The sequence below is a fragment of the Erpetoichthys calabaricus genome, chromosome 4 (genome assembly GCF_900747795.2).
Source record: "Erpetoichthys calabaricus chromosome 4, fErpCal1.3, whole genome shotgun sequence".
NCBI classification, from domain to species: domain Eukaryota; kingdom Metazoa; phylum Chordata; class Cladistia; order Polypteriformes; family Polypteridae; genus Erpetoichthys; species Erpetoichthys calabaricus.
Window position 1 is genome coordinate 9,888,602 of NC_041397.2, and position 14,570 is coordinate 9,903,171.

Sequence of the window (14,570 nt, forward strand, 5' to 3'; positions counted from 1 at the left end):
TTCATATCTATCTATCTATCTATTATATAGTGCCTTTCATATCTATCTATTTGGTATATTGTGCCTTTCATATCTATCTATCTATTATATAGTGCCTTTCATATCTATCTATTTGTTATATAGTGCCTTTCATATCTATCTATCTATTTGTTATATAATGCCTTTCATATCTATCTATCTGTTATATAGTGACTTTCATATCTATCTATCTATCTATCTATCTATCTATCTATCTATCTATCTATCTATCTATCTATCTGTTATATAGTGACTTTCATATCTATCTATCTGTTTGTTATATAGTGCCTTTCATATCTATCTATCTATTATATAGTGACTTTCATTTCTATCTCTATCTATCTATCTGTTATATAGTGACTTTCATATATATCTATCTATCTATCTGTCTATTTGTTATATAGTGCCTTTCATATCTATCTATCTATCTATCTATCTATCTATCTATCTATCTATCTATCTATCTATCTATCTATCTATCTATCTATTTGTTATATAGTGCCTTTCATATCTATCTATCTATCTATCTATCTATCTATCTATCTATCTATCTATCTATCTATCTATCTATCTATCTATTTGTTATATAGTGCCTTTCATATCTATCTATCATATAGTGCCTTTCATATCTATCTATTTGTTATATAATGCCTTTCATTTCTATCTATCTATCAACATTTGAATAAACACTGGAAGAGCCAGAAGAATAGGAGGAGTCCATTGAAAACAGCCTTCTGGGTGACCCCATTTAATTTTACCCCTTAAAATGAAAGTAAACACCTGCTAGTGGGCACAGATATAAGAACAGCCACAGCCACCATTTGCTTTGCCAAGTTTCTGGCTTGTTCTAGCACTTCTGTTGCAGTGGGTCAGGTAACTGCTGTGTCCCCCACAAATGCGACGCCACCTTCCAGAGATCATCCATTTTTTTACGGGGCTCTGACTGGAAGGAGTGGGCCTTCTTTGGGCAGTGGGGACGGGGTCATTTGCCCACAGGGGATGTCTCTTCAGAGCTGCAGATGGCAGAGAAGAAGCCGTTTGCAGCAGCGCCCCCTCATGTTCCAGCGTGGCATTGTTTACTCTTGATCGAGCGAGGAAGGCAATTCCCCAGACACACATGCGTGACAAAAGTATTTTCACTTTTTCTCTTCTTAGTTATCTGGATCTTGTAATGAAAAGTAATAAAATGTAGTAACATGGCATAACACTTCATCCAATTGACAGTAGAAGAGCCCATCCTGGCAGCATTACTGGGTCCACCAATTAACCTCATACACCAGTGTGGCAGGAAAGCCCAAATGAACTTGGGAAGCTCATGTAAACTCCACAAAGACAACGACCAAGGGCATTTTCCAAACACAAGCCACTTAAACAGAATAACTGGACAAAACGGAAAAATGACTACATGATGTTGTTTGTTTTTATTTTCTCTTATTTTTATTTTGTCTTTTTTTCGTAGTACTTCAGGCTTGCTTGCATATGATAGCAGATAACAGCAGGAGCACCTTCCAAAAAGGTAAATCCAACTGAAAATGATAAAGTGCAATTTATAGCTTGTCTATTATGATTCTTCTCCTTCTCTTTCTTGCTAATTGTTCACCAATCCATCCATTATATAACCTGCGTAATTCATAATTTCAGGGGTCATGGGGGCCTCTGGGTCTACCTTCAAAGCATTGGAAGCAAAGTAAATACCAACCCCTCAGTGAGGTGCCAGTGCATTGCAGGGCACACAAATGCACATGCATGACATAAGACACACACAGGGCCCATCACAAGCCCCCCAAAGCATTGTGTCTTTAGCTTATGTGGCATAGTGGTTAAGTCTTTGGTCTTCAACCCCAGTGGTTGTGGGTTCAAATCGTGCTACTGACTCATTGTGACCACGAGCAGGTCACCTTACCTACAGATTGTTAAAACTAAAGAAATGGAACCAATCATATCTCAATGTAAAAAAAGCGTCAGCCAAAAAAGGGAATGTGATATAAAAGTGTATTAAGGAAAGCCAAAGCCCATGCAGATGCTGTAACAACATACAACCTGCTCATGGGTGGTGCGGTTGCGGCACTCCTTAAGTGATTTGGGCTATGCAGAAAATAAATTGGTGGTGGTGTTGTCCACACTGTGTCAACAGGATTCCCTGCTGTGCCACACCAACCAACATCATGCCATGGCAAATGAACAAACACAATGGTATTCATATTCAAACATTTTTCAATTAACTTTATTAATGTGCACATTTTGCCCATATTTTTAAAATGTGAGCACCAGCAAGAATGTGATGTTGTCATGGCGGGCACTGAGTCTTCTAATTGTTTTATAGCAGCTTTCCAATTAGAACCCATGTTTAAGTACCTTGCAGTCATAGTTTCATGTGTGCTGTGTTTTTATAATGTGAGCAGTAAAAGGCTAAGTGTGCCACCCAAAGGTCAGGCAAGGACCTGACAGTGACCCTAAAATCACAAACTTCAAACTTTGTATAGTGCCTTTTCACAGTAAAACCCCATTCTAAGGCACTTTCCAAGCACAAAATTTTACTTATCCCTATGACATGAACCCCAGCAGGTTAAGTGACTGCCACTGGGTCACACTGTGGGTCCTTTTTAGACACTGAATGTGCAGCTTTTAGGGTGACATCTGAGCTTAATGGCCATTACGTGCTTATGTAAAAGGACATTGGGATGCAAGTTATTATAATTATATTCTATCATATTATATTATTTTCTAACATGAACACCAGCAGGTTAAGTGACTCTCTCTGGGTCACACCATGTGTCAGTTCTGGAGACTAAATGAGCTGCTTTGTAGTTTAGAATTCACTTTCATGGCCATGCCCTTTCTTATGTGAATGAACATTGACATGCCAATTATTATAATTATATTACACCACCTGAGCTACCCATCTAAGATGGGTTGAAATCTCAGTACTCAACATAGACCTCTGCGTATTCACTATTAACGATTGCAGTGCACCATTTACTGAAATGTATTTGTTAACGCATGTGGTAGTAAAATGCATTGTGTTTTCCTTTCCAACAGATGGTGCATCACAAATATTAGCACTGTTTTTACAAATCCCATACCAAATGACATATAACAAAGACATAGCAACCAGATAGACACACAGGCACCTGTCCTTTCATTAAGGTGAATGATCTTGTGTTATTACTTGAGCGATGGCAGATAAAATGACTCTCTCTGGGCCACACTATGTGTCAGTTTTGGAGACTGAATGTGCTGCTTTGTGGTTTACAGCTCAGCTTCATGGCTACTACCTGCTTATGTGAATGAATACTAGAATGCCAATTACAGCTGCTCCTTGACCCTGCCCTGGAAAAGAAAGTTAAGAAAATGGATGCATTATATTATATTATATTATATTATATTATATTATATTATATTATATTATATTATAACATGAGAATGAGCAGGATAAGTGACTTCCTCTGGGTCACATCATGTTTCAGTTTTAGAGACTGAATGAGCTGCTTTGTAGTTTAGAATTCACTGTCATGGCCAAGCCCTTTTTTTAATGTGAATGAACATTGACATGCCAATTATTAGAATTATATTACATTACTTGTGCTAGTTGTCTAAGATGGAGTGAAATGTCAGTAATCAACGTAGATCACGGCTTATTCAGTGTCAATGTTTGCAGTACTGCATGTTGTAATAAAATGCATTGCATTTTTCAATCCAGCAGATGGCACATCACACACATTAGTGCTGCTTTTACTAATCCAGTACCAAATGTCACGTAACAGAGACATAGCAACTGGATGGACACACAGCTACCCAGACAGACACTTGTCCTTTTATTGAGGTGGATGATATTATATTATATTACTTTATAACTTGAGAAATGGCCGGTAAAATGACTCCGTATGGGTGTCCCGATGTGTCAGTTTTGGGGACTGAATGTCAAAGGTTACATGTCTAAACATGGTGTGTACTGTGGAAAGGCGCTATATAAATGACAAGTTTGCCAATTTAGTCTCCACCACTGACTCCTAGTGTGCCACTGAGTGATTCAATTCACATGCTGCAGGCTGCCATTAAGGAGAAAAGCAAGTATTATAATATAGATGTAAAATGTCTTGAGATGTTGTGTGTTGCAGAAAGGCACTATATAAAACCATCCATCCATCCATTTTCCAACCCGCTGAATCCAAACACAGGGTCACGGGGGTCTGCTGGAGCCAATCCCAGCCAACACAGGGCGCGAGGCAGGGAACCAATCCCTGGCAGGGCGCCAACCCACCGCAGGACACACACACACACACCCACCCACACCAAGCATACACTAGGGACAATTTAGAATTGCCAGTCGATCTAACCTGCATGTCTTTGGACCGTGGGAGGAAACCAGAGCACCCGGAGGAAACCCAATGCAGACACGGGGAGAACATGCAAACTCCACGCAGGGAGGACCTGGGAAGCGAACCTGGGTCTCCTTACTGCGAGGCAGTAGCGCTACCACTGCGCCACCGTGCCGCCCATATAAAACCACAAGTATGAAAATTAGTTGTTAACAGGAAGTCCACGTATGACCCCTAATGGTTCACTTTATGTACCACATGCTCCCAGGTATGAGAAAAAGAACTACTGTACCTTAGAAGTAAAATGTCTTGGGATGGTGTGTGCTGTGAAAAGGCACTATATGAAATCACAAGTTTGACAATTTAGTCTCCAACAATGATTCCTCAATGATGTGACACAGAATAATTCACTTTAAATGTCATATGCTTCCATTTTTATAAAAAAGAAATATTATGGCAATGAAGTATAAAATGTCTTAGCATGCGGTGTACTGTCGAAGGGCACTGTATAAAATGACAAGTCTGCCAATTTAGTCTCCACTACTGACCCCCTGTGTGACGCTGAGTAATTCACTTCATGTGCCATGTGGTCCCGCTTATGAGAAATTAAACTTTTTTTTTTTTCTACATACCTTAGAATGGGGTTTACTTTGGAAAGGTGCCATGTTGAACAAAGCAAGTGTACACATCAGTTGGGAGCAAGTGGTTGACTTTATATGCCACACGCTGCCATTTCTGAGAAAAGGAGGCATTGTACAAAGTTTGCAGAATGTCTTACAACGGTCTTGTTCTCTTGTAAGGTGCTAAGGTGCCATACTTACTCCCCGAGTGACCCCAAATGGTTCAAATTTGGTTCCACATGCTTCCATTCTCAAGTAAAGGAAGTATTGTACTGTAGAGGTTAAATGTCTTGGGATGCTGTGTGCTGTGGTACGGCGTTATACAAAGTCACAAACTAGTCAGTCTGGTCTCCAGCGCTGACTCCCCTGTGCCATGTAGTTCACATCATCGCCTCGCAGCTCTGTGTTTCCCACCTCTGAGTTTTGTTCACATTTCAGATATGCAGACGGCCATCCCTTGGCACCAAGGACTCAGGCGAGGCCCGGCGCTGGAACACGAACAAGAAAGCAATGCGATTGTCGTCAGAGAGGCCGGGTACTTCTTTGTGTACAGCCAGGTAGGAGCTGAAATTTCGGAGAGATGGAGAGCATCTGCCAAATTCTCAATCTTTTTTTTTGTTGTCTGTTAACAGGTATATTACATGGACAGAACATTTGCAATGGGCCACGTGATTATAAGGAAGAAGGCTGGAATTGTAGGAAATGAGCTGAGAATTGTGAATTTATTCCACTGTATCCAACACATGAATGAAGATTACCCGTTCAATACTTGCTACACAGCAGGTAGGTTCATTTAGCAGTCACGCTCACTAACCTTAAATCATATAGAAACTCTGCAAAGTCTGGCTCTGTACACTAAATAAACAAAAAAATAATACATTTTCCTTATATATTGCCTTTCACACGCTCGAATAGTGCCACCAATGAGAACCTGAACGTCCCCAGTTGCCTTGAGACAGGATTTGGGGTCACATGTTGAAGTCTGTTCCAGTCTCGGCAAGCCTAACCTCACAGACATCTGGGGGCATCTCATCACCTTCTTTCACTGCTCATGCAACATATTTGTGCTTTTGTCACCTCTCAGCTTGATTATTGTAATGTTCTAGTCTTTGGTGCTAAGACAAGAAGACAAGACAAAGTCAGGGTGTTGGGGCACCTTGCCCCAATGAATATAATTAAATGAATAAGAATTTCAAAAAACGCATGATGACTGACTAAGATGGCGGTTCCTCCAGTTATAACATATGTGGGCCAGGGGAGGCGGGGCCAATTGGGTGGACCCTGCAAGTGAGATCAGAGGAGGAGAGCTGTCAATCTTCCAGTCTGCAGATGGAGGAAGAGAGAGGCCGTTATCACACAGTGCCAACCCCTGGTGTGGCGGAGAATTACCATCACCAAAGCCCTTAAACCAGGAGTGTCCAATTCTGGTCCTTGTTTCCTTTTAGGGGGCGATACCTCCCTAGTTGGAATAAGTTCTTTTGTAATTGCAGCATTTTAAGTAATCGAAAACTATATTGATATGATATTAAAAGGCGATATCCCTCCCATAGTGATACGGCGGTAAAAATTACATAAGAGAAAATAACTTAGCTTTCTTTACTGATGATTTACGTGGCATTACAGACGGGAAGCAAAAACAATACCAAGGTGGGATCTTGATCTATACAGTCTGCCATCTTTTGTCGCTGCGCTGCCATTTTTCGTCACTGCACTGAACGGATTTTCAGGACGGATGATGATATCACCCATCCGTCCATCGGCTTCAAAGTATTTGGCTGCTGTCCAAGTCTTTTCTACTGTCTTCTCCATGTGCAGGCCCTTACTTAGGTTCCAAACAAGGGCAGGAGAAGGTTCAATTTCATCTCTAACATTCAGAAATAGTACAATGCCCATTTTCGTAGTTGTACCTTTCTCTCTTCAAATGCTTGCCTAGCAGTTCTAAATGCTGACAGCCCCTGTGTGCTAACTTTGGCCTGGCCTGTATATGTGAGTGGATTTTTGTACAGAGCACAGTGACATTAAACTTATATTCTTATTACAGTCCTGGTGGGCCGCAGTGGCTGCAGGTTTTCATTTGAACCCTTTTCTTAATCAGCGAGCAGTTTTCACTGCTAATGAACTCCTTTTCCCTTCATTTTCATAGCCCCGTTTTTTAAGGATTCAGTCCTCTGAATTGATTTGTTTCTTTTCATTAAATAGCAGCCAAACCTCTGCTCCTTAGGGACAAGCTGACAGAGATGGGAGTAGATTCATACCTGGCGGCATGGATCGTGGACTATCTTACAGACAGACCTCAGTATGTGCGTCTTGGGAACTGCAGGTCTGACATTGTGGTCAGCAGCACAGGAGCAACGCAGGGGACTGTACTTTCTGCGGTCCTGTTCAGCCTATATACATCAGACTTCCAATACAACTCGGAGTCCTGCCACGTGCAAAAGTGCGCTGACGACACTGCTATCGTGGGCTGCATCAGGAGTGGGCAGGAGGAGGAGTATAGGAACCTAATCAAGAACTTTGTTAAATGGTGCGACTCAAACCACCTACACCTGAACACCAGCAAAACCAAGGAGCTGCTGGTGGATTTTAGGAGGACCAGGCCCCTTCTGGACCCCGTGATCATCAGAGGTGACTGTGTGCAGAGGGTGCAGACCTATAAATACCTGGGAGTGCAGCTGGATGATAAACTGGACTGGACTGCCAATACTGATGCTCTGTGTAAGAAAGGACAGAGCCGACTATACTTCCTTAGAAGACTGGCGTCCTTCAACATCTGCAATAAAATGCTGCAGATGTTCTATCAGACGGTTGTGGCGAGTGCCCTCTTCTACGTGGTGGTGTGCTGGGGAGGCAGCATAAAGAAGAGAGACGCCTCACGCCTGAACAAACTGGTGAGGAAGTCAGGCTCTATTGTAGGCATGGAGCTGGACAGTTTGACATCTGTGGCAGAGCAACGGGTGCTGAGCAGACTCCTGTCAATCATGGAGAATCCACTGCATCCACTGAACAGGATCATCTCCAGACAGAGGAGCAGCTTCAGCGACAGACTGCTGTCACCGTCCTGCTCCACTGACAGACTGAGGAGATCGTTCCTCCCCCACACTATGTGACTCTTCAATTCCACTGGGAGGGTACACGTTAACATTATACATAGTTATTGTCTGTCTGTTATACCTGCATTGTTATCACTCATTAATTTAATATTGTTATTATCAGTATGCTGCTGCTGGAGTATGGGAATTTCCCCTTGGGATTAATAAAATATCTATCTATCTATCTATCTATCTATCTATCTATCTATCTATCTATCTATCTATCTATCTATCTATCTATCTATCTATCTATCTATCTATCTATCTAATAGAAATGAGACGTGAAACGAGCCGACAGATGCCCAGCTAAACTGGAACGTCAAACTCCAGCCAATTTCACTCCAACCAGTTCCTTAATGAGAAGCCAAGTCTTTCTGTTAATTAAAGCCATTATTGAATATCAGGACTTGTTGCTGCTCTCATTCTGCCACAGCAGACTGTTGATGTTCTGTTTTGGTGACCTGAGCAGACCCAACATGACCGAGACCTTCACCTTTCTTTATTTTCTGGTTAGCTGGTCTTGTTTTGTGTCTCATTATTGTCTCGCTGTTCATTAAGAAAAAAGGAACACACAAGGGGTCTGAATCACATCAATTAAAACAAAGGCAAAACAAGCTAATCAGCAGCAAAAATGGCTTACTAATTAAGAAAATGGTTGGAATGAAAACCTGCAGCCACTGCAGCCCACCAGGACTGGAGTTGGACACCCATGTCTTATACTGTCTCCCATGAGTATATGTGTGACAGTGTGTAACCTCCGTAGTGTTATGTTTACCCCTAGAAAAGCAAGCCAAAAAGTTACATTTTTTTCAACAAGGAAAAAATATGTATAACACAAATAAGTGAACACCGAAATGTCAACATTAATACAGTAGGAAAAGCACGTCAAGTGTCCACTGCTGTGCTGATGCAGATTTAGTTTGTATCGATCATGTGACATATTTTGAAACAGCCACCAACGCACAGCCCGATGTTATAATTGGGACAATACAAGTGTGCTTCTTCCTGCACTTTTCCAACCAGATGAACATGCAGATACACATACACACACGGACACCCCCTCCCCAGAAAAAAAAGAAAGTATTCGAATCCACTTTTTCAGTAAGTAAACTAAAAGTTCTTTTAAGAAATGCTAGCTGTGCTCTCCATCTAAGAAGAGTTGCGATCTAAATAATCAACATAGACCTCCACGTATTCGGCATTAACGTTTGCAGTGCATCATCTACTACAGTGTATTGTGTAGTGCATGTCGAAATGAAACACACTGCATTTTTTGTTCCGACATGGCCCATCACAAACATTAGCACCACTTTTACAAATCTCATACCAAATGGCATACAAGAGGATCATAGCCGCTGGATGGACACACACAAAGACACTTGTCCTTTTATTGAGGCAGATAAGCTGTTTTCTGCCTGTCCGCCAGTCACTCTCTGTTGGATGTTTTCAGCATTAACATTTGCATTGCAGTGTGTCCATGCGGCTGCTGTGCCACTGTTACATGCCATTTGTTAGGGAATTCTTAAGAAGCAGTGTAGATAGATAGATAGATAGATAGATAGATAGATAGATAGATAGATAGATAGATAGATAGATAGATAGATAGATAGATAGATAGATAGATACTATCTATCTATCTATCTATTATATAGTGCCTTTCACATCTATCTATCTATCTTTCTTTTTCTTTCTTTCTTTCTTTCTTTCTTTCTTTCTTTCTTTCTTTCTTTCTTTCTTTCTTTCTTTCTTTCTTTCTTTCTTTCTTAATCCCAAGGGGAAATTCCCATACTCCAGCAGCAGCATACTGATAAAGAAAATATTAAATTAAAGAGTGATAACAATGCAGGTATACAGACAGACAATAACTTTGTATAATGTTAACGTTTACCCCCCTGGGCAGAATTGAAGAGTCGCATAGTGTGGGGGAGGAATGATCTCCTCAGTCTGTCAGTGGAGCAGGACGGTGACAGCAGTCTGTCGCTGAAGCTGCTCCTCTGTCTGGAGATGATCCTGTTCAGTGGATGCAGTGGATTCTCCATTATTGACAGGAGTCTACTCAGTGCCCATCGCTCTGCTACAGATGTCAAACTGTCCAGCTCCGTGCCTACAATAGAGCCTGCCTTCCTCACCAGTTTGTCCAGGCGTGAGGCGTCCCTCTTCTTTATGCTGCCTCCCCAGCACACCACCGCATAGAAGAGAGAGCTCGCCACAACCGTCTGGTAGAACATCTGCAACATCTTCTCAGGAAGTATAGTCGGCTCTGTCCTCTCTTCCACAGAGCATCAGTATTGGCAGTCCAGTCCAGTTTATCATCCAGCTGCACTCCCAGGTATTTATAGGTCTGTACCCTCTGCACACAGTCACCTCTGATGATCACGGGGTCCATGAGGGGCCTGGTCCTCCTAAAATCCACCACCAGCTCCTTGGTTTTGCTGGTGTTCAGTTGTAGGTGGTTTGAGTCGCACCATTTAACAAAGTCCTTGATTAGGTTCCTATACTCCTCCTCCTGCCCACTCCTGATTCAGCCCAAGAAAGCAGTGTCGTCAGCGAACTTTTGCACGTGGGATAAAAAAAAAAAAACGCTAATGTTTGTGATGGTCCATCTGTTGGAATGACGAAAGTAATGCATTTTATTACTACAGATGTCTGTGATTCACCATTTATTGGAATGAAGGAGGTATAGCAACTGGGTGGACATACAGATACACAGACACTTGTCCCTTTTTTAACGTGTGATATCACTGTCGCCTTTTTGTCACGGGGTGTTTGCATTTCCAATTAGTCAGTGATGTTCAAGTTCTTTAGTTTTTCATTTTGACAAGCAGTCAGATGGTGGATGTTGTGCAGCCTCATCTATGCATTAAATTTGTTGATTCGGGTGTTTTGAGTTCTGAAATCTGCGTCTCCAGTGGCTCATCGTTATCTGCAGTCCTGTTGACGGAGTGGGACACACCACTTACTTCAAATGCATATTTTACAATTCATATATTCATGATGGTAGCTGCCAATTCTTTCAAGCTCACATTGACTCCTACACTGTCGGCGTAACGCTGAACAACAAGACAGGACACACAGCATCTGGGACGACGCATCATTCTCATTTACCACTCGTCCATTGATGCTGCTGAATGCCTGATGTTACAGAAGGTGTTTTTTTTTCCCTGGCAGGTTATGTTTATTTTTAAAACGTGCAATGCACTCTCCGCACACGTGACACACATTTATATATCTAGTAGGAGAATTTCGTAATCAGATGCTTGCTGTCTGTCAGACCAGCCTCATGACCTGAGCACTAGGAAATCCATTGATTCCCGGACGTTTCCCAATACCACATTCCCGGGAATGAAACTGCTGGAATTTCTGGCTGAACGGGACCGGCCAAGCTCGCATAGATAGTGTGTAAAAATCGATCAAGAAATAACAGAGTTATAGTTGAAAATAATTAAGTGGCACTGTTTTTTGGCCCACGGTGTAGTGTGTTGTTCATGAATTCATTCAACAACAGACCAGCAGCAGTCAGTCACCCGGCTCCCACTAAGACTGAGCACAGTGGACTGGGAGGTGTCTGCACTCTGCAGCTCACGAATGCCGGGATGGGGCAGAGTTCATTGACGTCTGTGCGGTTAACAGCTTTGAACAGCAACTTGAAACTGCAGTGCGTCAGTCTGTTGCATCCACATTATCTGTGCCAAGAAATCTGCCATCACAGAATGATGATAAGAAACAGTAAAAACTGAAATGGCGGTGTTTCAGAGCAACAGCAAGCGCAGGTGTTGTTTAGAACAAGTGTATCAGGATGACTGTGCCGCCTACTTCAGTGGAGGCAGATGTGACGATGCGGGTTCAGCTCCATGCTTCTCTTCTATTAGGAAGCCCTTGAACCCATCACCGTCGGTAATGTCACCGATGAGCTAGTCAGTGAGGACAGAAGAGGAGACAGAGCAGCAAGCGGGATTGGTGCCTGACTTTTTAAGAACCCACGTACCCGAGCCCGAGGAGGACATGTTTAAGGGACTGAGCTTTTTATGGACATTTATTTATTGCTGGTTTTTATTTGTCTTTTAAAGTTCTTATTCTTTTAATGTCCTGTTTTAATGAAGGGGGGCTTGGGTTTGTTTTAGTGCTTTTATTGTTTTAGTGCAGTGTAGAGTGGCTGAGCTGTGGACCTGGTCTCCAGTTGCATTGGGTTAGTAGTGTAGTGGTGTGGAGCCTTCCCATGCAACTGGAGTTTTATGGAGGGTGGAATGTGGTGTTATGGGTCCACAGCTCTTGCATCAAAGGCCGTTTTATTTAAAATAAATAATTGCCGCGCTCACGGCTTAGCGAGGGGGCATGGCGGCTATAGCAAGCCGCAGGGTGATCCGCGGTGGGGGCGTTTCTCACCTTAGTGCACAGGTGAGAAACTGCCCACATCCATGATTGTTCCTGTGGCTAATGGGCTGCAGCTGCTATGTCCTCCCGGCATATATAGCAAAGCGCGAGCCGGTTAAGGAGAGGAGAAAAGAAAGAAAAGAGAAAGGTGAACGAGGTGAAAGAAAGACGGAGGTTATGGGAGGAAGCGAGAGAGAGCATGCGCCGGTGCAGGAAAACGAGCAAGTAAAGGCTCACAGCAGCTGGGATGGTAGCATGGGTGTTAGGCCGACACCTCATGCGTAGTAGTTGTTGTCGCTCCCGCAGAGTTTTGTTTGAAGGACGGGAGTGACAGGAAGGCGGAAGATTCTCTGCGGATGGCAGCGAGAGTCTTGACATGGGATAGGGTGTCCTCCACGTGAGAGCCTTGGCCGTGGGAGGGAGTCCCATGTCGTTGTCTGGAGGAGCCGAGGATCGGTGAGGCAAGTCGGACAACTGTGACAGGAGTAGGCAGAAGGCCAGCTGCAAAAAAATGCGTCTCGTCTGTTGAGTAGCCCAGACGGGTGTAGCAGGGGAGTCGCCAGTCTACAGTGAAGAAGCACCGGGTTTATCGTTTGTTTTTTAAAAGACTGCTTCCAGTGACATTTTACCTCGTTGTTTTAAAGGATTGTTTTGTTTGGATTTTAACCTCCACTTTTCATTTTATGGATTATTTATTTATTGAAGGAACTGCACAGCATTTTGTTTGCACTTTGGATTTGTTTTAATAAAAGCACTGTTGCACTTTTTATACACCATTCCTTTTGCTTAATTGTTTATTGCCTCACTGACTAGTTCATCGGTGACATTACCGACGGTGATGGGTTCAAGGGCTCCCTAATAGAAGAGGAGCATGGAGCTGAACCCGCATCGTCACAGCAGAGCGTGCTTTCTCAGCGGCTGGCATACTCTGCATGAAGGTGCGCTCTCGCCTGGACGACCGCATGCTCGACACATGCTTTCTACGCTCTTATTGCCGCAACTAACTAGATACATGTACTTATATGACAGCATGAACTGCTTGTAGATAAGGTTAGTCTTTTATTGGTGTCAACATATTGCAGTAGCTTTATTAAAAATAAGTGTCGCTCGTTCTAAAACCGTTCACATATGACATGCCCGTGCACTGTGTCATTCCCGGGAGCCTGGGATTCCCGAGAATGACATGCGGGATTCCCAAATTCCTGGGAATGGATAAACCCGTCCGGGAATGGATTCCTTACTGAGCACCTCTGATCTTTGTAGTTTAAAATCCCCGCCCCCTACTTTGAGTCTCCGCCTTCAAGAGGTCGTTGGATTGGTTTAGAAATGTGACACTCAAGTGAGACGTCTAAATTGTCCCCACCCACTTTTCAGCTCCATTCACTCCTGGTTGTCTTCCAGACACGTAGATTATATGTACGCTTGGCTTCAGCAAGACAACTTCTTAGTGTAACTTTTTCTGTCTTTACTTTCAAATTATGTGTTCGTAGGGATTGCCAAACTGGAGCAAGAGGACAGCATTGAACTGCTCATTCCTCGGCCGTCAGCCAACGTGTCCCTGGATGGGGATTCAACCTTTTTCGGTGCAATAAAACTGGCCTGAGTCGTGGCACTTGGGGCAACAGAGACTTCCTGTGTAAATTTCCTGTCTCGTGGCTGGCATACGGGAAGAGCTGGGAGCAAAGCTGTGAATGCAAAGATGGGCCGTCAGCGGCACAGGGGAACAGGAGAAATTAAAAATTAAAGGAAATCCAGCAGTGCTGAAAGGATTTGTCAGGTGATTGTGAAAAAGGGGGTCTTTAATGATGAAAAAAAGAGATGTGCCGACTTAATTAAATGAACATCTTGGTTTATAATCATCGGGCGTCTTATTGTGTAAGTGATGCTTTGTATCCGTCAGGCTCTGTGTGTGCCAGTTGTTAACTTTGCCTTAATGAAATATTATTATATGTCACGTTTAGCATTTGTCAGGTTTTGCCTGTAGCAAATATTTTTTATATTGTGGATTATATCATGAGCACTTCCCCAGAGTCTATACGTTAAATCAGCTAACATAAAGAGCGTTATGGAGTATTTCCCCAAATCTAAAACGAGGTGGAGGTGTTCCATGAAAGTGGCTCCTGGTAATGGTGGGGTGTCTCAACAAAACAAAG

General features: G+C 42.8%; 1 protein-coding gene across 1 annotated transcript in view; it reads left to right on the forward strand.

The window, feature by feature from the left end:
- tnfsf13b (TNF superfamily member 13b) overlaps positions 1-14,273 on the forward strand; it is a 36,448-nt gene extending 22,175 nt beyond the window's left edge. Inside the window, exons 3-6 of the mRNA XM_028799215.2 lie at positions 1,478-1,534; positions 5,396-5,514; positions 5,590-5,740; positions 13,908-14,273. Coding sequence (XP_028655048.1) covers positions 1,478-1,534; positions 5,396-5,514; positions 5,590-5,740; positions 13,908-14,020 — 440 coding nt within the window. The 3' untranslated portion in view covers positions 14,021-14,273. The remainder of the gene's footprint in view (positions 1-1,477; positions 1,535-5,395; positions 5,515-5,589; positions 5,741-13,907) is intronic.
- The last annotated feature ends 297 nt before the right edge of the window (positions 14,274-14,570 follow it).